Source organism: Lissotriton vulgaris, chromosome 6 (genome assembly GCF_964263255.1).
Source record: "Lissotriton vulgaris chromosome 6, aLisVul1.2, whole genome shotgun sequence".
In the NCBI taxonomy this organism is placed as follows: Eukaryota; Metazoa; Chordata; class Amphibia; order Caudata; family Salamandridae; genus Lissotriton; species Lissotriton vulgaris.
Genome location: NC_141694.1, coordinates 1,254,099,924 through 1,254,126,072, shown reverse-complemented (window position 1 = coordinate 1,254,126,072; position 26,149 = coordinate 1,254,099,924). Strand labels below are relative to the sequence as shown.

Here is a 26,149-nt window from a genome sequence, read left to right as displayed (position 1 = left end):
CAAACTGCAATGTGGACACACCACATTTTCACAGAAAAAACTGACCCTTTTTTTACAGTGTTTAGCTGTGGATTTTGAACCCTAGCTCTGCTGGAACCTGGGGAAATCTAGCATACCTGTACAGTTTTAAAAAGTAGGCACCCAGTGGAATCCAGGAAGGGGAGACTTGTGCAGATCTCACCAGGTTCGGTTACCCAGTACCCCTTCCAAACCTCAAACTTTGAAAAAAAACACAATTTCCTCACATTTCTGTGATGGGAAGTTCTGGAATCTGCATGGATCTACAAAATGTCATGCACCCCGAATTCCCCAAAGCCTTCCAATAAAAATGGTACCTCACTCATGTGGGTAGGCCTAGTGCCCGCCACAGGCAAAATGCAACGTGGACACACATCAAATGTTTAGAGTGAAAATTACCCTTTTTTCTCAAAGTGCCTAGCTGTGAATTTTTAACCTTAGGCATGCCGACACCTAGGGAAACCTAGCAAACCTATACATTTTTTGAGGGTTGAGTTGTGTGGCTATCACCAGGTTCTGTTACTCTCCTGCAAACCTCAAAATTTGTCGCAAAAAATACAATTTCCGTACATTTCTGTGAGGAAAATTTCTGGAATCTACGTGGATCCACAAAGTTCCACCCACCTCACATTCCCCAAAGTCTTCTGATAGAAATCATACCTCACTTGTGTGGGTAGGCCTAGTGCCACGACAGGAAACATGCCAAAACGTAACGTGGACACACCCCATTTTTACAGTGAAAACTGACTCTTTTTTTTCAAAGTGCCTAGCTGTGTATTTTGAACCTGGGGAATCGTGGTAAACCTATACATTTTTGAAAACTAGACACCCAGGGGAATTCAGGAGAGGGTGGCTTGTGAGGCTCTCATCAGGTCCTGTAGCTCAGAATCCCTTGCAAACCTCAAACTTTGTCACATAAAACACATGTTCCTCACATTTCTGTAATGGAAAGTGCTGGAATCTACGTGGGCCCAGAAGATTCCACCCACCCCGCATTCCCGAAAGTCTCCCAATAAAAATAGTACCTCACTTGTGTGGGTAGGCCTAGTGCTCGCGACAGGAAACGGCCCAAAACACAACTTGGACATACCACATTTTTACTGTAAAAACTGACCCTTTTTTTTGCAAAGTGCCTAGCTATGGATTTTGAACCCTAGCTCTGCCGGCACCTAGGGAAACCTAGCAAACCTATACATTTTTTAAAACTAGACACACAGGGGAACACAGGAGGGGGTGACTTGTGTGGCTGTCACCAGGTTCTGTTACCCAGAATCCCTTGCAGACCTGAAAAACTACTGGCCCATCTCGCTCCTCCCCTTCGCTGCCAAAGTCATATCGAGGCTCGTGAACACCCAACTGACCGCCTTTGTCGAATATAACTCCATCCTAGATGCCTCCCAATCTGAATTCCGCAGCAACCACAGCACTGAGACCACCCTTCTAGCCACCACTGATGACATCCGCATGCTACTGGACCAGGGACACACGGCGACCCTAATCCTGCTAGACCACTCCACGGCCTTCAACACCGTGTCACACCGCACACTCACAGCCAGACTTCACGACGCAGGGATACAAGGAGCTGCCCTACACTGGACCCAATCCTTCTTCTCCGGCTGAACACAGAGGATCAGACTCCCACCCTTCCGCTCCAAACCCACCGATATCACCTGCAGGGTACCCCAGGGATCATCTCTCAGCCCTACGCTCTTCAACATCTACATGGCCCCCCTCACCCCCATTGTCAGACAGCATGGGCTCAGCATCACATCCTACACCGACAACACACAGCTCATCCTGTCCCTCACGAAAAATCCCGAAGACACCAGACTCTGCTTTCAGGAAGGAATGAAGAATGTGGCAACCTGGATGAAGGAAAGCTGTCTGAAACTCAACTTAAAGACAACCAAGGTCCTCATCCTCGGACCCTGCTCCACCGCCTGGGACAACACCTGTTGGCTGCCTGTCCTTGGGATCCCACCCACCCCCACTGACCACGCCCGGAACCTCGGCATCATCCTCAAATCCTCCCTGTCCATGAACCGCCAGATCAACGCTGTTGCCTCCACCAGTTTCAACTGCCTTCGCATCCTCCATAAGTCCTTCAAATGGTTCCCCTCTGACTGCAAAAGGACCGCCACCCACGCACTCATAACCAGCAGACTTGACTACGGCAACGCCCTCTATGCCGGAATCAACAGAACTCTTCTACACAGACTCCAAACCATCCAGAACGCCACAGCCAGACTTGTCCTCGGAACTCCACGGTTCAAGCACATGTCCCAACACCTACGCACCCTCCACTGGCTCCCCGTCAAGAAGAGAGTCACTTTCAAACTCATCACTCACTCCTACAACAACATCGGACCGAAATACCTCAACAAGAGATCCTCTTTCCACACACCAAAGAGAAATCTTCGCTTTACCAACCTCGCTTCGGCAGATGTTCCCCGCATCCACAGAAACAAAACCGGAGGAAGAGCCTTCTCCTACATCGCAGCCAAGCCCTGGAACGAGCTCCCGCCGGTGAACATCAGACGCTCCCCGACCCTGCACACGTTCAGGAAGAAGCTCAAGACTTGCCTCTTCGTCTGATCCGGAGCTGTCTCCCCCTCCCCCCCCCGCCCAGTGGCTTGAGACCCTCATGGGTGAGTAGCACCCTATAAGAACCCCTGATTTATTGATTGATTGAAAACACATTTTACTCACATTTCTGTGATGGAAAGTTCTGGAATCTGTGTGGATCCACAAATTCCACCCACCCCGAATTTTCCCAATGTCTCTCAATAAAAATGTTACCAAACTTGTGTGGGTAGGCCTAGTGCCGGAGACAAGAAAATGGCCAAAACACAAAGTGGATACACCACATTTTTACAGTGAAAACTGACAATTTTTTGGCAAAGTCCCTAACTGTGGATTGTGAACCTTAGCTCTGCTGGCACCTAGGGAAACCTACCAACCCTATACATTTTTGAAAATTAGACACCCAGGAGAATCCAGTATGGGTTGACTTGTGTGGCTCTCACCAGATTCTATTACCAAAAATCCCTTGCAACCCTCAAACTTTGCCAAAAAAACCTAATTCTCTCCACATTTCTGTGATGAAAAGTGCTGGAATCTACGTGGAGCCACTAACTTCCACCCACCCCGCATCCTTTAAAGTCTTCCGATACAAAATGGTACCTCACTTGTGTGGGTGGGCTAAGTACCTGCTGCAGGGAAGGGCATTGTAGAGATTTCAAAATTACCTATCACAAAACCCATGGTTTTGCAAAGGGACTCACATGGTTTTTTTGGCCCCACACTCAGTGGCCATCTATTTATTTATTTATTTATTTATGGATTTTATAAAGCGCACGGCTACCCCCAACGGGGGTGTCCCGGCGCTAAAATTATCTGCTGGAGGAGAAGAGCAATCTAAATAGAAGCGAATAGCCAAGTTTTCAGGCGTCTTCGGAACAGAGCTTCAGATGGGGCGAATCTAAGGTCGATCGGTAAGCTGTTCCAATGTTTGGCAGCTAGGACAGCAAATGCTCTGCCACCCATTCTTGAGCGACGGAATCTAGGCACAAGCATGAGACGCAGGTTGTTAGAACGAAGGTCTCTGACTGAGTGAGACAGTCTCAATCTCTTTCTTAAGTATTCTGGGCCAGAGCCGTTCAGAGCTCGATAGGCCAGAACAAGCGTTTTAAATTTGATACGGTTGGCTATTGGGAGCCAATGGAGTTCTTTGCGAAACGCAGAGATAGAGTGTCTGTATGGGATGTTGCCAATCAGTCTTGCCGCAGCATTCTGAACCACTTGCAGGCGTTCAATTTGATATAAAGGGGCCCCAGCATATAGACTGTTGGCATAATCCAGATGGGCAGTAATTAAGGCCTGAGTGACGGTTCTGCGAGCCTCCATTGGCAGAAATGGAAAGATCTTTCTCATCATTTTTAGTTTGCCAAAGCAAGTCGCAGTAACCTTGTTGATTTGAGGGCTACAGGAGAGGGTATCATCAATTGTGAACCCAAGATTGCGGGCAGAATGGACCGGGACTGGAGGGGGGTTAAGTACCGTTGGCCACCAAAGTGGGGGTGGAATGGTCATTTTTTGATTAAAAAACAAGACCTCAGTCTTGTCGGTATTAAGCCGCAGGTGGTTCGAGGACATCCACAAACAGATTTCGCCAAGACAATGGCGGAAGCTGGAGAGGCTGGAGTCAGAGTGATCTCTAAATGAGAATATCAGCTGTGTGTCATCAGCATATGAGATCACTCTGACTCCGCATGCCTCCACTACCTTGGCTAGCGGGGCCAGGTAGACATTGAAAAACAAAGGACTCAGCGCTGAGCCTTGTGGGACTCCGCGTTCGAGAGGTTTGCATCCAGATTTAAAGGGTCTGAGAAGAACCCTCTGTGAGCGTTCCAAAAGAAAAGAACAGACCCATGCCAGGGCAGTGCCGCTCAGTCCAATCTGCTCCAGTCGGCCTAGAAAAATTTGGTGGGACACCGTATCGAAAGCGGCGGATAGGTCGAGAAGGACCAGCATGGCCTCCTCGCCCTTATCCACACATTCTCGTACAGTCTCCGAAACCTCTAGTAATGCGGTCTCCGTACTGAAACCAGCACGGAAGCCGGACTGGGAATCATGTAGCAGAGAGTTGGTCTCTAAGTACTCTGCAAGTTGTAGTTGGACTGCCTTCTCCAAAACCTTTGCGGGTTTCGGAAGAAGGGAAATGGGCCGATAGTTACTGAATTGCATGGGGTCAGCATCTGATTTCTTTAGGATGGGCACAAGAAGGGCCTCCTTCCACGCAGAGGGGAATTGGCCTAATCGTAAGGAGGCATTCCAGATGGTAGTGAGTGGCTCCAGCAATAGGGTAGACAGTTCACTCATGATTTTTGGGGGGACTGGGTCTAGCGGGGAGCCCGATTTGCACTGTAAAAATAATTTAAGTGCAAGGTCAGGAGTAAGATCCTTAAAAGAGTCTAGTGAAGGAGCAGTATCATGGGTGGTAGAGGCCAAGGGGAGGGGAGGGGCAGGTGGAGGAAAGGAGGATGCAATTTTTAAAAAAATTTCTTGAAAGAAATCAGATAGTCCGTTGCAAAGAGACTGGTTGGCTAAGTTGTTAGGAGTCATGGCAGGAGGTTTTACAAAATCTTTAACAATTTTAAACAGTGTCTTTGCTGAATTGTCTGCGGCTTTTATTTGGGAGGCAAAGAACTCTGTCATGGCAGATTTTTTTAATTTGATGAATTTCTTAAGGGCCATTCTGTAGATAGTTTTAGCCTCAGCATCATATGTCCGTCTCCAGCAGCGTTCTAATTTTTTGCAGTGACTTTTCTCTTTATGTAAAGCAGCTGAGAACCAGGGAGCAGAGGGGCGAGATCTTGCGGATGATACTGGTAGAAGTGGGGCAATTTCATCAACCGCAGCCGATAAGGTCGTATTGAATTTGGTGACGCAGTCGTCGATATTTACCACTTGAGACTCCAGAGGGCAACTAAATAACGGCTCTAAGGCAGTGCAGGTGATCTTGTGCCATTTTCTCCTGTAGTCTGTTCCCAATTCCACCGGGGTAGGTGCCTGAGGGAGTGGAATATCCACCCTGAGTAGGAGATGATCGGACCAAGTAAGGGGGAGGGAAGGATAAATAATGGTCCCTGGGAGGTTGGAAAAAATAAGGTCCAGTGTGTGGCCAGCGACGTGCGTTGGACCTTGGATTAGTTGCATCAGACTCAGGCTATGAAGGGCGTCGAGGAAACGAGTGGCTTGAATGCAGGTGGGATCATCTACATGGAGGTTGAAATCTCCTAATACAATAAAGTGCGGGTGCTTGAGGGATAAATCCGTGATAATGCTTACCAACTGAGATAATGCGGAGGGAGAAGCTTTAGGGGGATTGTAGACTAAGATGCCAGTTAGGTAAACTGCCGCTAGGTCAGCAATAGAAAAATACATAGCTTCAATCAGTCCAATGTTAGTAATTTTTTTAATGGTTATATTAAGGTGGGATTTGAACAAAATGGCAAGACCACCTCCCGTTTTTCCCTCTCGGTTAACACCCAAGAAGCGATAATCCGGGGGGGTGGCTAGATAGATATCCGGGTTAGAAGTATCTTTCGTCCATGATTCTGTAAGGAATAGAATGTCCCAACTGTAAGTGGTCAGAATCGACCAAATTTCATTGGCGTGACGAGGAAGGGATCTACAATTAATCAGTGCTAGTTTTAAAGTGCGAGCAGCCGGGGCGGGAGAGAGAGGTAAGGTACGTTCGCTCCAAGGGGGGAGAGATATGTGGCACTGAGGACAATTAAAGGCATGTCCGTCCAAGTTGTTAGGGGGGCAGCGAGCCGAAGTGGAACAAGAGCCCGCTCCTATTTGTAATAGCTGTTCCCTAGAACAACTTACGCAGGACTTGGTAGTTGCCTGAGCAGGGGGACTGGCCCTAGGCCCGTGCCAGGCGCGGACGGGCGCAGACGGGCTTGCCTTAGGGAACACTACCAAACCCAGACATCTTTAAAAACTAGACACCTGTGGGAGTTCATGGAGGTATGGCTTGTATGGACCCCCCAACGATTTCCTATCCAAAATCCCCTGCAAACCTCAAATTTAGTGGGGGCATTGGCATGCCAATTCTGGGCAGCCTCCACTCCTACATACAAAAATGCCAGTGTAATCCCTGGTGCCTGGGCTATTGACCCCAACTGCCTCCTGGAGGGGCAGAACGAATTTGGCATTTTTTGAGGGGGTGGAGGCATTGACATGCCCAATCTGGACAGCCCCCACCCCTGACCATTAAAAAAATATTGCATGGCCTGGTGGGTTTTCAGCCCGCCCATGGAGGCAGATACGGGGCTATTGCCCCCACCTGCCTCCCAGGGGCAGAAAGACTGTTCCAATTAGTTTTGGGGTAGGGGTATTGGCATACCCATTCTGTGCAGCCCCCACCCCTATGTAATAAAAAAAATCCCTGGTGCCTACTGGGCTTTCTGTCCCCCCCAGGAGGCAGATAAGGGGCTACTGCCCCATCTTCCTCTGGGGGGGCGTAGAATGACTGTGGCTTTTTTTGGGGGGGGGGGGCATTGACATGCCCATTCTGGACAGCCCCCACCCCTGACCATTAAAAAAATATTGCATGGCCTGGTGGGTTTTCAGCCCCGCCCATGGAGGCAGATACGGGCTATTGCCCCCACCTGCCTCCCAGGGGGCAGAAAGACTGTTCCAATTGATTTTGGGGTAGGGGTATTGGCATGCCCATTCTGTGCAGCCCCCACCCCTATGTAATAAAAAAAATTCCTGGTGCCTAGTGGGCTTTCTGTCCCCCCCAGGAGGCAGATAAGGGGCTACTGCCCCATCTTCCTCTGGGGGGGGCGTAGAATGACTGTGGCTTTTTTTTGGGGGGTGGGGGCATTGACATGCCTATTCTGGGCAGCCCCAACCTGAACTTTGAAGAAAAAAACATCCCTGGCGCCTAGTGGACTTTCTACCCCCTCCCGGGGCAAATTTTCACAGAGGCAAACGAACAGCATAACATATCCCCCAACTGTCAAGGACTTGGAGCGGAACATGCATCAATTATTACATAGGTCTTCCTGAGGCCTGGGCCGAAACATAATGCCAATGCAGTCTTTTTCCTTTCATTGTTTGCATCAACATGAAAACCCACCAGTTGAACTTCTGGATCAAGCCTGTTCCACCCTCCGTCAGCTAAGAATCTCCCACTTTTCCTCACTGTCTCTCTTTCCTCACTTTTCTCCAGGGTTGCTAATCTTCTCGAATTTGCATGGGCACCCTCTTGCCTGGTACACCAGTTTTTCTGCTCCCATACACTAATTCATGTCTTCCTCCCACTCCCGTATGATAGGTGTAGGAAAGTGTCCCTTTTTGCATGGTTGCCCCCCACTTTTTGCCTGATGTTTGATGCTTCTTGACTAAGTGTGCCCTGGGTACCTACTAATCAGGTACCCAGTGCCTATGTTCTTTCCCCAAAACTAAACCCTTGCTCCCACATTGGCACTCCGCTGGCCTACATATAAGTCCCAAATTAAAAGGTGCCTGGGGCTCCAAGGGCCTTGGAACCTGAGATAGTCTCACAGGGCTTAATCATATATTTTGCCACCCTCAGGAACTCCTCCGCCGATCCATACACCCTGCCACTGCAGTCTGTGTGCCAGGGGCAGAGCCTAAAACTACAGGTCGACATGACACAAATCGATGTGTGCCACACCCACCAAAACCCTGCCTCTAGTAGGCCTTACAGCCCTTAGGCAGGGTGCACTATACCACAAGTGAGGGCACAGTTGCATGAGCCCTCGGCCCCTACCGTACCTGTGCCATTTACAGGTGTTTGTAAGTGCAGTGAAGCCATTTTAGACCATGGGCTGGGAGTTTGGCACCCCGGACTCCACAGCTCCATGATGGCTTTAATGAAGACTGAGAAGTTTAGTACCAAACTTCTCAGCCCATGAAACCCACACTGATGCCATAGACTCATGAGGCTTGAGCCAGGAGCGGAACACAGCGTCTTTGCTCTTTTGCAATCTGCTCGTATTTTAATAGTATTTTAACCTGCTCGTGTTATATTAGAGGCTGTTGCTGGGGGGGGAGTCCGCAGTACTCTCTGTGATTGTTTGGAGCGGGACCACCATTTTGGGGTTAGTGTAGTTCAGCGGGCTAGTTTTCAACCCCTGACACTACATACGGACGTGGTAAGACGAATGCGCAGCGGACACACGCAGGGGGAAGGCAAGCCCATCTGCGTCCGTCCACACCGCCGCCAGATGCCAGACCTTCTGCTCAATCTACAGTTGCCCCGCGCAAGTATTCACACACTGTGCTTTTGTCTTTCGACACTAAATGCTCTACTTCTGCCTGGATTCCCCCACCTGGTTCCTTTAAGTGCAAGCAATGCCCCTTTCAACTCCAAATAGATATGTTAGGCTCACTCCCTCTGTATTTAGTTGAGTTTAAGTTTCTAAGCCTTAATTGCCGGTCGCTGGCTAGGTACCATGCTGAGGTCTTCGACTTACTAATAGATGAGTCTCCAGATGTATTATTCTTAATCTTGGTTGGCTCTTCCTCAAGGCGTTATCATGAACCAAGTTAACAGATCAGGTAATGGGGGGGTGCATTGCAGTAATTCACAAGGAGTTTTACCACTGCAGTTTATTAAAGGAGGACATCCATGACTGCAAAAGCGCCCTTTTCAAAATAACATTAAATCAAATCTCACTGTTACTGGTCTTCTTATTTATCAACCTCCAGGGCCATCTAAAGTGTTTAGGGAAGAACTGCTGAATAAAGTTATCTTCTTTGCCAGCAAAGCGGCAAATTTTACTATTTTAGATGACCTCAATTTACATCTTGAAAACAATGGCAAATCGGAGATCGACAGTTTCCTGGCAGATTTAGAGGCCTGTCAATTGGCTCAATGTGTCTCTAATAGCACACATGTAAAAGGCCACCTGTTGGACCCTATATTTTCGAACTTAAGTTCCTTAAAGGTTCTGTTGCCAATCCCTGTGGTCTGGACAGATCATTTTCTCATAACTTTTTCCCTGCAGTGGCAAGGAAAACCTACATTGAACTGCTCTTTACCAGTTTTAAAACATCCTTGGCACAAGTTATACATAAATCATTTCTTGATTTACTGTTAAGCCACAAGCCTCAGCTTCCACCTGATATTGATGATGCAAATACGCTTTTTCGGGATTGGCTGACTCAAGTTGTGGACAGTTGTATCCCTGCCAAATTGAGTGTTAAAAAAAGAGGGCAGTCTAATCCCTGGTTTAATGAATCGCTGATTAAAGCTAAAAAAGACTGCAAAGAACTTGAGTGCACTGGGAGGCACGCTTATGATGTTGAAGCAAAAAATAAAACCGAGCATCTATGAAGCTCTATCATAAACTGGCCCGGAGAGCCAGAGCAGAGTTTATGGCCGGTAACATCTCGACAAGCAATAAACCCTCTAAAACAATCTTCACCCTGCTCAAGGTTATGAAGAGTTCTGGGTTGAAGGTTGACTCACCTGTCATCTCAAATCACCAGTGTGACGACCTGGCCAGTTACTTTTTGAATAAGATGGAAAAGATATATAAGAGTTTTCCACCGGTCACTGGCATCACTGACCTTATGGAAAGGCATGGGGGTATTGGATCCACTGTGATCGGAGCACTTTCGTCTTTCCCCCTGCTGTCTCTCACTGAATCTGAGTTCCTCTGTCTGAAAATTAAATCAGGCTCCCCTGCCGACCCTTTGAAACCCATTCACTTTCGTCAGTTTCATACCCTCATCACACCAGTGAGTAGGGACTTGGTTAATCTATCTTTAACCACAGCGTCCATACCATCTGCGTCAAAGCGCACTAAAGTTATACCTCGCCTGAAGAAACCGTCACTAGATCCATCTGAGCTGGGTAATTACAAGTCCTATATCCCAGCTACCATTCCTGGCAAAGGCGGTAGAATCTCATGTAAATACTGTGATTACAGAGTTTATCGAGCTAAATGAAATCTTAGATCCCTCGCAAAACGGTTTCAGATCTCGCCACAGCACCGAATCTGCTTTGCTGGCAGTGATGGAAGAAATCTGTGGTAGCCGTGATGTCGGAGATTATTATCTATATAAGAATATCCATTAAATAATGTAATCCCCAATATCTCTGTTTTTGGATAGGCCAAAAGAGAGTCAAAGATCCCCCAGAGCCTTAAAAAGAGTATTCTCGAAATAGACAGTATTGATAATGCCAAAGTGTGAGCTGATCTCGGCTCCCAAGAGAGGAATTCTGGAAACAAAACACCTAACCCCCCATGGTTCGCATCCCAATACTTTTACTAGTCTGGACATAAACGTTGCTAGAAAGTAGATACGTAAATCCAGTCATGGTCACTGCAACTAACCCTAGATGTAGTGGGTGGAGTGTGGCTATGCAGAGCGCCACGGAGTTGAGACCAAGCTCCATGAAAGTCTGCGTAGCTCCGCTACGTCACCCGCCTCCCACCTCCCACCTGCCCTATTAACAATTGGTAAAAACTTTTTTAAAAAGAGTTAAAAGTAAATAAAAACGCCTTACCTTAGCTGCGCCGTCCCCGGACTGCCCTCTTCCTCTTCATCACGTTCTTGGTAAAAACAGCGCATCCGCAGGTGCCTGGGCATGTGCAGTTTTCACCAAGAACGTAATGAAGAGGAAGAGGGCAGCCTGGGGACGGAGCAGCTGAGGTAGCAGTTTTTATTTACTTTTAACTCTTTTTTAAAACGTTTTTACCAATTGTTAATAGGGCGGTGTGTGGCGGGGGCTAGCCAACTCTGCTCCGCCGCAGAGTGTGTGGAGATTTCCCTACTTCGTGTTCTCATCGGAACGCGGAGTAGGCAAATTTCCACACACTCTGCCGGCGGAGCGGAGTTCTCCGCACACGGTTAACTGTCACATATGTATGTTAACCTTAGGCTTTTTATACCCCCCAGATGATTTTTTGCCACATAGCCTCAGTCTGTGGAAAAAAACCTTTAGCTAAATGCAAAGGTATGCCCGCAAGAGGTATAGTTAGAAAGGGAGAATAATCGTCTTGATTAAGTTGCATGGAATGATTAGACCTATGTGAAAATAATGCCACTTAATCAATATTGCCTGCGTTCTACTATATAGTACGCCATCATTTGATTCCCTTACATCCTCCATTTTTACAGAGACTTCGATTCCCAGGTAGGTGCCCATTTGACTCATCACCTATTATCCCAAGAATGGACAATGCTGGTGAGGACTAGGGTCTTATCAAAGTTTAGTTTGTACCCAGAGAATGCCCCACACTCATTAGCCAATTTTTCAATAGCTGCCAGAGAATCCTCTGTGGCAGAGGTCATGATGATAATGTCGTCTGTATACACAAGCACTTTGAGCTCAAGTTGATGTATCCGCAGCAAAGCAATATTCCTCAAGGTCTTGAGGACTTGAATTTAAGGTTCAATTTAATGGGCAAAGAGCAAGGTGAAAGTGCACATCCCTTTACGGATGCCACGATTTATCTAAATTAGGTAGGTAGAAGACCCTGAACACAAAACCCTTGCCTTAAGATTCTGGTAAAGCTTTTGAACCAAAGCAATAAAACACGGCCCAAACCCTTGCACAGCCATACTGCCCTAAGAAAAGGCCTTGAGCCCCAGTCGAAGGTCTTTTCAGCGTCTAACATTATTGCTCCGCCCGGATATCCCTGAGCACAGCCTGCCTCAAGAGCAGTGATAACAATATTGACATGAGCGGTGTTATCCTGCCCTGGAACAAAACCATGTTGATTCTCATAAATAACTGTAGCAAGTCTTTTTGCTAAAATCTAAGTATAAGTCTTGGAATCAGAATTAATCAAAGAAATAGGCTGATATGAATCACTAAGAAAGGGATCTTTCCCTTTCTTAGGAAAGATGACAATGTTGGCCTCAGTCCATGACCCAAGAACCTCCCTAAGTAATTCAAAAGAGTTGAATAGATCATGGAGAACCGGCACTACAAGATGTGACAAACTAACAAAGAATTCCAATGGAAGTTGATCGGTGCCACAGGCCTTGCCTCGTGCCAGCTAGCCAACAGCGTCTTACACTTCGGATGGCGATTTTTGACCTTCTATCTTATGCTATTGTGTAGAAGACAGTTTCCAATGATGGTGGACCCGAAGAAACTGAAAGATCTGGTCCGTGGAAGGGACCAATTCTTTGTCATAAAACATCTGATAAAAGCTGTGGAACTCCTCTTGCATGAGGGCAGAATTGCTCACAATAGCCCCTTGAGAGTTCTTAATCCCAGCAATAGCAGATGCATTAGCGCTGTCCAGGACCCAGAAAGATAACACTCAGCCCATTTCTTCGATAAAGAATTGTGATCTGATATAACCCTAGGATTTAAGGAAGCTCTCTGCAAATATGGACACCCTGAACCCACAACTTGTACAAGTTGAGAAGGTTCAGGAAAGCCTTCAAACTGCTGTGGGAGCAGTCAAGACCCAGATCTCATGACAGGAAGTTCAGAAGACCATACTCTCATCAAGAGTCAAAGATATGGAGAATAGGTCTCGCTGGAATAACCTCAGGGTATTGGGGATTCCAGAGGGGTCAGAGGAATAATCCTGGATGCTATATAGTTTGGTTGTTTAGTTAAGCCTTTACTACACTGCGGGGCTGGGACATGGACAGCATAATTCAGAGAACCCATCGCTATCCATTTCGGCCTCCCGTGAGGCCAACCTGATATATATGGGTTACTTCCTCCTCCATTAGGAGATAAACAGGGCTGCTAGTCCAAGATCACCAGTGAGAGCGGCTGGCCTGGACTTTTTTGTTCAATCAGATTTCTCTCATGAGATGTAGTCCTGGCACTTCAAAAGCTTGGAGCTTTGGTTTTATTACAGGAGCCAGCAATCCTATGCATCCAATACGAGTATAAAAAATGTATGAATGTTTTGAACAGCCTGAGAGTGAGGAGCGCTTAACCAAGTTCGTGGGGGGGGATAAGGAGGTTAATGGATCTTCCTTTTTTTGTTGTCTTTTTCCTCATAGGTTTCTACAGAGTTGTTTACTCAGTCTCTTGGGTACTCCTTCCCTCTTTTCTTTTTTTATTTCTCTTTGCGAATGGAAGCGTTAGATCTGCAAGGGCCAGCAGGCACCTAGTTTTGATTTCATGAATGTTTCATGAGGGTTTTTCACTTATTAATTATGGGTCTGGGGAAAAAAACATGTGGGTCATTTTGGAGGGTGTCTTGAGTGGTATCTGCCCTGCCCCTTTAGTGCTTTTCCCCAAATTAATCCTTGGTCTGGGGTGCTACGGGGGGGCAGGAAGTTAATGTACTCATGTCTACTGCCCGTCCTAGTGATATTATTTTGGCCAGGAAGTGGTAAGCCCTTTTTCTGGGCCTTTCATGAAAGGAACACGTTGGGGGAAGGCTGGGGGTGGAGTGGGTGGTTTCGCCAGGGTTTGGGGTCACTTTGTCTTTATAATGATTTTGTATTGTAGCATGTTAAGGCAGGTTGCTGGACAAAAATTGAGGCCTCATGGTTGTGGACGATAAAGTTGGGACCAAGAATGATTCTGTGTTGTTGTTCTCTTTCACTGTGTGCTGGTTGTTTGATCAAGAATGTCAAGATTTAGCCAGGGGTGTGGTCCAGTGACCAGCGTCTTCATATTCTTTTGTGGAATATCAATGGAATGTAGGCACCTTATAATCAAAAATTAATTAAAGAGGTGCTACACTATCTTCATCTACATTTAGGTGGCCTACAGGAAACTCAGCTCTTGAATAAATCGGCCTCTCTTCTGGATGATTTCTCATATCAAGTCCTATCCTCAGCAGGTTTCACTTCTTTCAGAGAGGGATTACCCTATTGGCTCGGTATAAGAGCTGGAAAACTCACCAACCACTGTACAGATGTGGGTAGACGATGGCTCATAGCAACAGTCAAGAGGGGCCAACTAAGCATTATGCCATGTGTGCTCTATGGGGCCCACACTGATGATCCTGTGGGCGTTAATAGTCTGATTTCTGAGCTACATCAATGGTCAGAACCATTGATTATTTGCGGGGACTTCAGCATCGTCCTTAACCCATGGATAGAATCCTCTTTTAGTAGTTGAGGGCTAAACTCTTCTTCAAGAACCTCCTATAGCTCAAAGGAAATGGCTAGGGTTGCTTTGTTGCAAGTAATGGAATCTTATGCTTTGGTGGATGTCTGATAATATTCTCTGATGACAAAACATTGGTTTACATATTTTTTCGCCTCTCGTAAATCTTTTTTTTGGATAGACATGTTCCTTCCTACCAAGCTCTTATGCCCCATCTTAGGGCCTGATTACGAGTTTGGCAGTGCGTCGCTGGTTCTGCCCTGCTGCCGCAGCGCCAAACCCATGGTCAGGTCGCCTGCCAGATAACGAGTATTTCTTGTGTTTGGCGGGCTATTATTTGACGTTCTCAAGGCAGTGCCTCAGAAAATGGGCACCACAATTGGAACGCCAAAAACAGTTCCTGCATGGTATGGCATGTAATGACCATGCCGTGCAGGATCTGGGCTGCATGCACACAGGGGGGCACATATAGTGCCCCCTGCATGCACCCCATGGCCCTGAGATACAAGGGGGCCTTATCGGTCCCCCTTTGTTTCCTTTCCACCACAGTTTTCATGGAGGAGGAACCACCATGAAAAATGTAGCAGAGAGGAAACTTGTAATATGTTTGGTGGGATCGCAGCAGTTCCTCTGCGGTCTGTGGACTGCCAGACTCTTAATAAGCCCCTTGGTATCTCCTTGTACCCTAGGGTTATATCAGATCACAATTCTTTTTCTCTTCTCTCTTTCGTCCATCCTGACAAATGGGGACATAAACAAATGTAAGCATGTCCATCATAGGAATTGAAGATATAAGTTGGTGAGCTTTGCTGTCATTCCTAAATGTGCTCCTTAGTGTACACCATTTGATGCCAATATTTTGATGGTCAGTGTTAGGAACTTCAAAGTTAGTGACACCCAGTTAGCCATTAGTGTTGCCATAATTTGTTATAGAAGGAAGATAATGAATTCTTCATCTAGTTAATTGGAAAAATGCCTGTATCCAGTGGTTGAGGAATGAAAATAGCATAGTAATCCATTTTGAAATTCTGTAAAAACACATCCTGACTTATTTAATGAAATGCTAAAATGGACATTTATGGCGCTTGTGTTGGAAGATTATGATTGGCTCACATTGTATTTGTAGAGTAACAAGGAACGTTGAAATTACTCATATAGCCAGTCAGTTATGATAAATCATCTGAATAAATGTACATCTAATCATATTGAAGTAATTTAGAGATTTTTCTTTAATATATTGCTTTTGTTTATGATGAATCAGTTGCATTTCATAGTTAATCAGAGTTTGTTTACTCACAACTGATGCGATATCACCAGTAATTAGAAAGAATACAGATGTGCTGCCCAAAAAAGAAGCTCTGTAGACTGGTCATACTAGGCCTCGTTGCCCGGCTTAGAGGATATGTTTTTCCACAAGAAAATCTTATATATATTTATTTTGAATTAAAATTGTCAATTCATGCTTGTTTTTTAATTTATGAAGAGCAAGCATATTGCCACCCTTCTGCATATGCATAGCAAAGATGTGAATGGCTATCCTGCTACAGGACTTTTCGCTCATCAAAGCATCTCATTATTTCTGTGTATCTCTAAATTGTTGTGGAAGCAGTTTACTTTGTGAATGTTTAGCTTAAAAATATTTCACCATTGCGGGGCACGGCATCCTGAATTGCATAATCTAAATTGGATGAGTTTCATTCAGATTTCAGCTTTGGAGGTGTCTCACACAAATAAAATGTAACAGAAATACATCCATGAAGGTTAAAGGAAACACACAAATGTATAAATTATCCAACAACCCCCCCCCCACCCACTGACATCCCCTCTTACTTAACCAGTCTCCCTCGGCATTGTACAGGGTGACACTGAACATCGCAGTTCTGTTCCCCTGTGTAATTCTGTCTAGGAATGGCCCGACTGATAGCCCTATATACACAAAAAAGAGAGCCAGGCACAACCCAGTACAAGGCCCACCTTCAGTAACCGCCATCTCTGCCCTCCACAAATGATCCCTCTCCTATCACTAGACCACACTTCCCAAATCACTCAGCTCAAGTAAGAAGTGGCTACATAATCACTAAAGTAGTCTTTAAGACAGTGTGTGGAATAACAGACGAAATAGCGTTTACCCGGAATGCTATTGGCATCAGCAATCTTTAAAGATTCACTTGCTTTGAATAGAACTTAACATTAGAAGAGAATCCCATTCCACCTAGAGATGACACACCTATGTTGACCTTTGCACTTAATAGAAGTCCCTTCAACGGAGTTCTCACTGAAGCTACAAGTGGCAAAACATGCAGCGGGCACAGTGTTATCACTTTGCAGCCATTCCTGCAGTTCTGCAGCATTCAGAGGTTTCATCTCTCCCCTACACACTGGCATGTATCTGAACCCCCCATACAATTACTGTTATCCTTATGAATATTTAATGGAGCTTTCAGTATGTATTAGATTGAGAAGCCATTAAAGTCAGTTCAAATAGACCAATACGTCTATGGAGAAAGTGATCTGGTATTACTCCTGGTCGAATCTTTCTTTTGACCAATGAGATCCAGCAATCCACAGAGGTAGATTCAAGTATTTTGGTACATGCCTCGTATCATTCATAGAGATGCAAGAATGCTGGAAGGAAGGGTTTTGCGTATTTCTTTATAGTTTATTGGACCAATTTTTGTCAGCCTTTTACAAGACCCTACTCTGCAGAGTAGATTTGAGCAATTCAAATGCGGTGCTGAACAGTTTAAGAAACTTTAAAAGACAAATGTACTTTCTATGTCAGTAGGGCGATGCTATGTTGTTGGAGAAAGATGCCCACAACTGGAGAATTAGTAGGAATTTTAGTTTTAAAAAACAGGAGTTATATGTTTTCTACTTTTTTTCCTTCTGGATGTCATTGTACTTTAATGTGTGCTTGTGTGTGAGTGTGCATGCTTCTGTATTAATGTGAGTTTTTATTTTTTGCAAATTAATCCAGCTTATTTACATTTGCATTTTTTAACACTGGTAGATGAAAGAAACATGCTGCCTGAACAGCAAATGGTTAAAAAAGTGTTTCTAGAGCTGGCATTTATAGCATGGGGGGGGGGGGGAATCAATCTGTCGAAGGCACTTGTGTTGATGATTCTTGGCAAACCTGTTACATCCATTAGAGAATTCACATTGCCACCCATGGTAAAATACTGCCCTCCAATAATGGTAATATTTCTTGGCAACTTGTGGTCTACCTCCTAGTAACATTACAGCCCTGTGACAATAAATCCTGGCATGTTTTGGGCATCTGTGATAGTGTAAATCTCTGGCATAACGAGAGTCCTTGGAGAATGCTGGGTATTCTTGACAAATTGAGAAGTGCCATGGTCTGAATGATCTGCCATAGAAAATGAAACCAGTATGTGGCTGAGAGGGATTGGCTAAACGTGTTCTTTAGTATGTTCTTAAGTATTTCTACCTTATGTTTGTTAAGATGTCTATTCTGTAGATGATAAAGGTAGGACTATGAGTTTCCAGGATTTGCCATGTGGTCAGAGTATCCCAGAGGGTATGGATATTACCAGGACAAACAAGGCATTCCATTTGTCCACTTATGTGTGGTGTCACTAGGGACAGGAACGTTTTAAACGGCCAACATAAAGTTCAAGGCAAAACAGAAATCTTAGAAGCTTATTGTATCCAACACAAATATCTATCGTTTGGGGCACTGCTGCAGGTGATATGAAAATAACTATGTTGTTGAACAATCAAGCCAAATATTATGTTTCAGGTAGAAAGTACTGCAAGGTTACTGGAAAAAAAAGTTGTTTGAAAAATGTGTCCCAAGATAAGTGAACATGAATAGCACACAATGCAATCACCATTATGTAGTTATGTTTTAGTCACATGCTCCATTGAAAATGCTTTCTCAGATTGCACCAAGACCTTGGGCCCTGCAACAAATTGGACAAGATACTTTCCACCATGCCAAAATGTGTAGAGTTCTGCAAAGGGGAAAAAAGTTAGGAGGCGAGTTGAAAAACTTAAATATTCTAAATCTAATAAATGTCATTGTTAGCTGACCATTTGAGAGAACAGCTTGGACAATCCCTTACTCATACAAGAAGAATGTGTTTATTAACTGACTCTGGGGCATATTATCAAGGAGGACGTTAAAAATTATCGCCGGTTTAGCGGCAGAAAACTGCTGCTAAAGCACCGATAATGGGCTTGATAATATGCCCTTGAGAATTCCAATAGAAGTCCATGTTCTGGTGTGAACCTGGGCTTCTGTTGGAATTCTCCAGGGCATATTATCAAGCCCTTTATTACCGTTTTAGCAGCAGTTTTCTGCCGCTAAACCGGCGATAATTGTAACGCCGTCCTTGATAATATGCCCCAGTGTTTTTTCTAAAATTCCATATTCAACATAATCAAGCACTACTTTTTCTTTCCCTGGAGGCAACTAAATAGGATAATCCAATATTTTACTTACTATTGTCAATAAACATTTGTCTGTTTGAAATCAATATTTTCAAGTTTATTACCCCAAAGTAAATATGTAAAATAAAAAATACATCAAAGGTAACATTGAATATGGCCCACTAGCTTATAGATGGGTTCCTTTGACGTCATATACCAAAAAGGGTGGGGGGAAAGTGCTCTGCAAACATCCAAAAATAAGATTGTGCCTGAAATTGGATTGCCACTCCCAATTGGACTGGAAAACATGGTGTCTCTGTTTTGTCAAAAGTGCTGTCATTATTTACAAAATACAAAAAGAGGGTACTGGATTGTGAACAGTACAACAGTCAGATGTCTTAGGCACTTGTAAATGGTAATGTGGATATACACGTTGTGGAGATCTAGCAAGTAAAAATAAATATAATCTCTGTATCAATGGCAGAATAGTTGCAAGCTTACCTTGAAAAGTCTTGGTGATTACATAAATATGTTTACTCAGTGAAGGTGCAGAAAAGGGATGTGAAGGGAGTGTGGGATAATTTGGAAGAGTGAAAGAAAGGATGAGAGCCAGACTGCCTTGCAAATTGTGCATCGTAAATATTCATTCATGTAAAGAATTGATTGGTGACCTTTATTAGTCCTTGCAAAAACAGCATTTATTTGCCATTTATAAACCTTCAGAAACAGTCATTTCAAAACCCAGAGGCCAATAAGATTAGGATGCTGTAAAGAAGAGGTTGTACAGTTTTACTTTAGATGGGGGCCAAGGGCAAGGGATGAGATTGGCTTTTTAGACCATCCACCATTGCTAGAAGCCAACTGGATAAAATGTACTAGGAAAAAGAAAATACACAAAAACATGGTGGCCTTTGAAATACTGTCTCACTTACCCTTTCGCCAGAGTAAAGTATCAAGCTGTTATTCTTCCTCATCATTGCCTCTGTGGTGGGCCAGCGTGGCTGCTGAAGTGATAAAAAACCGCATGAGGAAAAATGTTCTCTAAGGCCCACTTCCATTATCTACACAACACCATGCCCATAAAGAAATACCCTCATCAAAGTGTTTAGCAGCGCCCACGTTTAAGAAGGTGATTTTATCTACTAGATGCAATCGCATAAGTTGTATGACAAGCAAGTGCATGTAAATGTAGAAATATGGTTGTGGTTAAAACTGGCGAGCCAACAAATATCCAATGTGTATGAAGATCTATGCCTATTGAACTTATCTACACTTTATTTGTAGGTTGGGTGGGTGAGGGAGGAAGTGCCAGAGAATCGAATGGGGAAGCTAATAGAAGAGTGACGTCTAATCCAGCCATAAGGGGAAAGAAGAGGAAAGGGGAAAGAATTTGCCAGAAAAGAAGCATAGTGGAATAGTGAAGTGGGCTTAATGACAGCGCAACAAGTGGAGATACTAGATGATGGTCCAAATTTTAGAGGTATTATTGGTTAGTGAGAAATGCTAGGAACAGCTTTGTTTAGAGGCTGGTCAGGTTAGTTATAGATTGAGAGCAGGGTGTGAGAAATAACATTTATAGTGGATCCAATGTTAGAGAACAGGCATGGAGGGCAACTGAAACACCCAAATACCTGGCTCCTATTCCTCCATTAAAATACTTTTTAACTTACGCATACTCTTCCAGCAATATGATGTGGGATGCGCAGAATCAATGGAAAACTCCTCTGTCCCAGGCGGTGTCTAGAAAGGCATACAGGAAGCTGTAAAGAATCCAAAAAAGATTTCAGCAAAATTAAGGCCAACTCCAGCCTCCACTAATGAGGCTCACGTTCCTTCTTAGCCCACTACTTTGTATTTGAGGATATCAAACTATTAATATTGTCCTACCATTTTATAACAAAAACATGCTTGAATATATATGTATTATGTGTATATCATCAAGTTATACACACACAGACACATACATAAATGTATATAACATATATACATTTATATATAGATATATTTTGAAATATATGTATACATGTGGGTACAGAAGCTAGCCAACTATTCACTCAGTATGGCCCTTTCGTTTGGGTTGAGTATCCCTCTGTTCAAAATACATCTTTGGAAAACTCCCCTGGGAAATAATGAAGTCCACATAAACCTGTTTAGTTGTGCAGGTTTAGATGAGTCGAAGCTCAGTGAATCTCATGTCAGGTGTTTTCTTGCACCTGAATGTGTATTCAGAATGTGTGAAGCTGCAACAGTCACTAAAGTCTTCTGAATATGATAATCTAAGTGTTTCAAAAGACTACAGAATAGATACACATTGCATGGTGTGTGCATGTGTGTGCTTTCCCTAAGATGTCTCTAGCATTCCTCTAAGACCTTGGTAGTCCAGCAACATCTTATGAAGCTTGCAGGATTCCACAAGCTCCTTGAGTGACTGGGCCTAAATCAGCAGAGCTGGAGGAGGCTTCTTAGGTACCAAGGAATATTTATCATGCATTAAAAGTTACTCTGGCAGAGTAGTTCCATGTATTATGGCAGCTTTGGGTGCTAAGCTTCAATAATGCAATCTTGATTCTCGATCTTCCTACCAAACTAGTCCGTGACACATTTCTGGTCTGTCAATACCATGTCCTGGTCTTATCATCAAGGAGTACAAAGATTAAAATTAAGTCAGTAGATCATGGTAAGAGTGATGAAAGAGTTTGGTGGCTCTGGCAGAGGGCATCGAATTAACTGCAGATATTTCTGAAAATGTTGTATTCCAAATCTTGTATTATAAAAGGCATCATAATTCTTTTAGACTTGTTTGTGAAATATATGTAAAGGACACCATATTTCTACTTGTGAATGACATTAAGATGGGTGCTGCCATTAAATATGCATTTACAAAGCCAGGGAAAGTCCTATTTACTTTTGCACAGTTGAAGTTTGTACAAGCCATCAGTCTGGGTCTACTTCATTAGGAGAAAGTTTGCTTTCTGGTGGTGATGAGATAAACAGTTTCAACGGTTTGCTTGGAATTTATAATTCATCTAGAAGATTGCGGTGTCTTTTATATTGAGAGTGTGAATGGCGAGTTCCGCTGGTAATGTTAGAATCAAAAACGAAAGAAACAGCAGTGATTCACATACAATCTTCCTTATTCATTTTGGCTATGTGTATATGGTAGTATTGCATAAACTACGCTGTCTTGAGAAATGTACTTTGTAAATAGTCATCTATTTAAAGAATCCATTAGAAACCTTTATTAACCTTGATGAAACAGCATTCATTTGAAGTTAACAAACTTCAGTAGGCAGTAAGATAAGACAATGTATGATAGAGCAGATTGTGTAGTTAGTTATACAGAGAGACAGGTGGCAAGAAACAACTGGTTTTGTCGACTACACATTCATAGAAACCAAAAGATTAAATGTTCTGAGGCACAGGAAATGCTCAAACACATGGTGAAGGAAATGCTCAAACACATGGTGGACTTTCGTGCCCCGTCTTACCCTTTTGCCAGAATGAGGTAGGAGGCTTCGGCTCTCGCTCATTATTGTGTCTGCCTGGAACTTCTGTGGCTGCTGTAAAGATAAAAATTGCATTAGGCAAAACATACTTTAAGGTCCATTTTCACTTTCCACATCAAACTCCCCTTCCATGACCACAATGAAAGACTCTCATCAAACTTTTCAGTGGCACCCAAGTATATGTAGGAACATTGATCACACAGAGTTTGTTGCCAGCAACCTAGTTTCTAGTAAATCATGTGAAGTAGGAGATGACAATATTATTAAGCTGTAAGAGTATCTTTAGCCATGGCACCCTTAAGGGTTTAAAGGTTTTAAAGATCTCCAGTGTCAGAGCAGTGTATTTGGCTAGTTTGCCTATAGACATTCCATGAGTATAAATAGACTGCATGAAGTATTTTTCTGGCAGACAAATAATGCAAGCAAATATGTTTAAAGAGAAATAACAGCAAGGATGCATGTTCACCTTGTTAGGATGTAAGGGAGTGGACACGTTCATAGCCAATGGAAAGAGGTGGTTTCTAGTAAAATATACTAATTCAAAACAACAAACGTAAACTGATAAGTTTAATGAAAGTTACATAATTTTGGAGAGAAAGGTGAGGATTATTGTTACATGTGCAAGTGATGTTTTCCTAAACATCAGCCTGCCTATGCAGTGTGTGCTATTTATTGGTACTACACTGATACATGCTTATTATTTTTTGTAATTGCACTCTGATCTCACTGCCCATAGGCATGTGTTCCCTAATGATGAAGAGTGTCCTAAGAGTTCTCATCTAGAGCTGATTGTAAGGTATTATCCACTATTGCAAAATGTGTTATGATTAGTTAATACCATCTGCTCAGAGCATAACCCATTAATTGACTACCATGTATGTGAGGGGATAAGACAAGAACAACAGGCAATTAGGAACTTTTACTACTGAGCATGTGGAGAATACATCTACTAGCACCCCTATAGGAAGGCCAAAAAGCTGATTGCACCTGCTGGCTTCTAGTCCTTCACTGAACCTGGAACACAGGCAAATAAGAATACTTAGTGTGATCATTCTACTGCCTTGGACTTGCTGAGCCAGTTTCAATATTCCAGAGAACATTTTAATAATTATATTAATCAAAAAATGTCCATCCACTGGAACAATAGCTGAAGATGAAAATCTTGAGAATTTAATACCACGCACAGAAAATGTATTTTTGGTATTGTTTATTTCTAAGAATGCTCTTTCACTGACTATACTAACAAATAAAAACAACAAAAATTCATACATGGTCACAAAAATCTTTATTTCGATGTTCCTCAAATTAGCTAGACATAGATTCCCTTCAAATGTGTTGCCATGAACAACAGGCATTCAATCCATACGGCCTCTCAGCATCAATCAATCAGTAGGTTTGTATAAACCTTCTTGTCACGCATGAGGTTATACAGGCGATGGCAGGGTTCAGTTGATTAGCCAAATAGTCAGGTTTTCAGGACTTTCAGAACTCTGGAAGAAGTAGGGAAGTCCGGAGGTAAGGGGGTAGCTCCTTCCATGTCTTTGTTGCTAGGTAGGAGAAGGCGCGACCTCTGCATCTGCTAAGTCAGATGCAGGGTGAAAGTTAGAGATGGAAGTGGAGCGGAGATGTATGGTGGGCGATGTAAGTACAGTTGATGGTTCAAGTAGGTGGGTCTGCAGTTGTGTAGGGCCTTGTATGCGTCGGCCAGGAGCTTGATACCTAGCATCTTTTATGTACAGGGAGCCAGTTCATTTCCCTGAGGTAGGGGGAGATGTGGGTTTGTCTAGGGAGTTCTAGGGCGAGTCTGACTGCTGTGTTCTGTATGGTCTGTAGTTGATTCGTATTGTGGTCATTGAGGGTCTGAGTGAAGAGGGCCACCATGATGCATCCGAGGGGGAGCTTTTGTTTCTGAAGATCAGTACTCCTGTCTTGTCTGTGTTGAGCTTCAGGCAGTTGTCCTTCATAAAGTTAGCAACGTCTGTACTGCAGTTGTGGAAGTTGTTCTTGGTGTTGGTGGTGTCTTCATAGAGAGAGAGGATGAGTTTTGTGACATCGGCGTAGGATATAAGGCCAGTCCATGGCTTTTGATGATGCTGGACAGAGGTAACATATAAGTGTTAAAGAGGTTGGGGATGAGCGAGGAGCCTAAGGGCACTCCACAGATGATTTCCTTTGGTTCAAAGGTGAAGGGTAGAATTATATTTTGCATTCTTCTGGTGAGGAGAGGCCATCCATCCAAGAGCAGCTCCTTGGATGCCCCTGTTGGGCAGCCATGTGATGAGTGTGTGGTGGGAGCCATATCATAGCCTTCTAGAGGTCTATGAGGATCAGAGTCACAGTCTCTCCTCAGTCGAGTAGGGATTGGATGTCGTAGGTAGCCGCCATGAGGGCTATCTTGGTGTTGTGGTTGCTGCGGAATCCAGACTGAGAGCAATCCAGTAGGAAGTTCGGTTCCAGATGTGAGGAGAATTGTTGGTTGACAACTTTTTCTATTACTTTGACTGGGAATGAGAGCAGAGAGATCGGTTGAATACACTGGTCTCTGCTAATGGTTTCTTTAGTAGGAGGTTGACTTTTGCGTGTTTCCAGTGTTTTTGGAGAAGGTGGCTGTGGCTATTGATGTGTTAAACAAGGCAATGAAAAGGTGGCTGATTTCATTACAAGACCGGAGGCTACCATTATGCAATAACCTTTTATTGCTGCCCCAACATTCAGCTCTTTAAAGAACAATAATACATTATAAAGCAATAGAATGTCCAAACAATATGTATGTCCAGAGTCATCATCCTCTTTTATTCGTTGCTTCATTACAGATAAGTACTTCTGCTATTTGCTTGTCTGTTGCTACTTATTGATTGCTGTTAAAGATCATATCTAGTCTTTAGTCATAGTTTAGGACTGCCCTTCCAATTAATAGCTGGGCCTGATAAGTTTTTAGGGAATTGAGTTTAACCTTTGTTAATATTGTGTCAATGCTACTGCTTGACTTGTGTCAATACCTGCTTGAAAGACCGCTAGTCATTTGGCTGAGTATATTTGTGTAACACGAGGGTCCAGCCTGCAACATCCAGCCTCTTGGTCCCTTATCGGCTTCTTCGCCAGTAGTCAAACTGCTTCTATTTCAGTGGCAGCTTTCAAGCCGTAACACCACTTGCTCCTCAGTGCGATCATGGACCCACAGCAATCTCACACCTCCTCTTTCCACTACTTTGGGAAGGGGGCGAATGCGGAAGCTTTGGGTTTGTGATCGGGCAAGTATTTGAATATCAAAGATGACTAGAAATCCTCAATTGGAGATTTCTGGCAGGTTGCCTGGCAGAGTTGGTGGAGGCCAAGTGCAACCCTTACAACTAAGATCCAAGCTATTCTGGACTGGGAGGGTCCAACAACATAGAATCAAGTCAAGGCATTCCTTGGTTTCACTGTGTATTATAGGAGGTTTGTGAAGGGGGTATGGATCCATTATGACACCCTCACAGAACTCACATCCAAGAAAATGCCCAAGAAAGTAAATTCACCAGTTAGTTGTCAAACGGCTTTTGACACCATGAAAGAGGCAATGTGCTCAGCACCCATTCTCAAAACTCCAGTCTACACCAAGCTTTTAATGTGCAGACTGATGCCTCTGAGCTAGGGATAG

The 26,149-nt window shown here is 44.0% G+C and overlaps 1 protein-coding gene across 1 annotated transcript in view; it reads right to left on the bottom strand.

The window, feature by feature from the left end:
• The window catches only part of LOC147708714 (uncharacterized), a 260,037-nt gene that overhangs the window by 12,499 nt on the left and 221,389 nt on the right, over positions 1–26,149 (bottom strand). The window contains exons 16-18 of the mRNA XM_086925764.1: positions 22,492–22,563; positions 20,674–20,763; positions 19,936–20,007 (exon numbers count right to left, since the gene is read on the bottom strand). Coding sequence (XP_086781890.1) covers positions 19,936–20,007; positions 20,674–20,763; positions 22,492–22,563 — 234 coding nt within the window. The remainder of the gene's footprint in view (positions 1–19,935; positions 20,008–20,673; positions 20,764–22,491; positions 22,564–26,149) is intronic.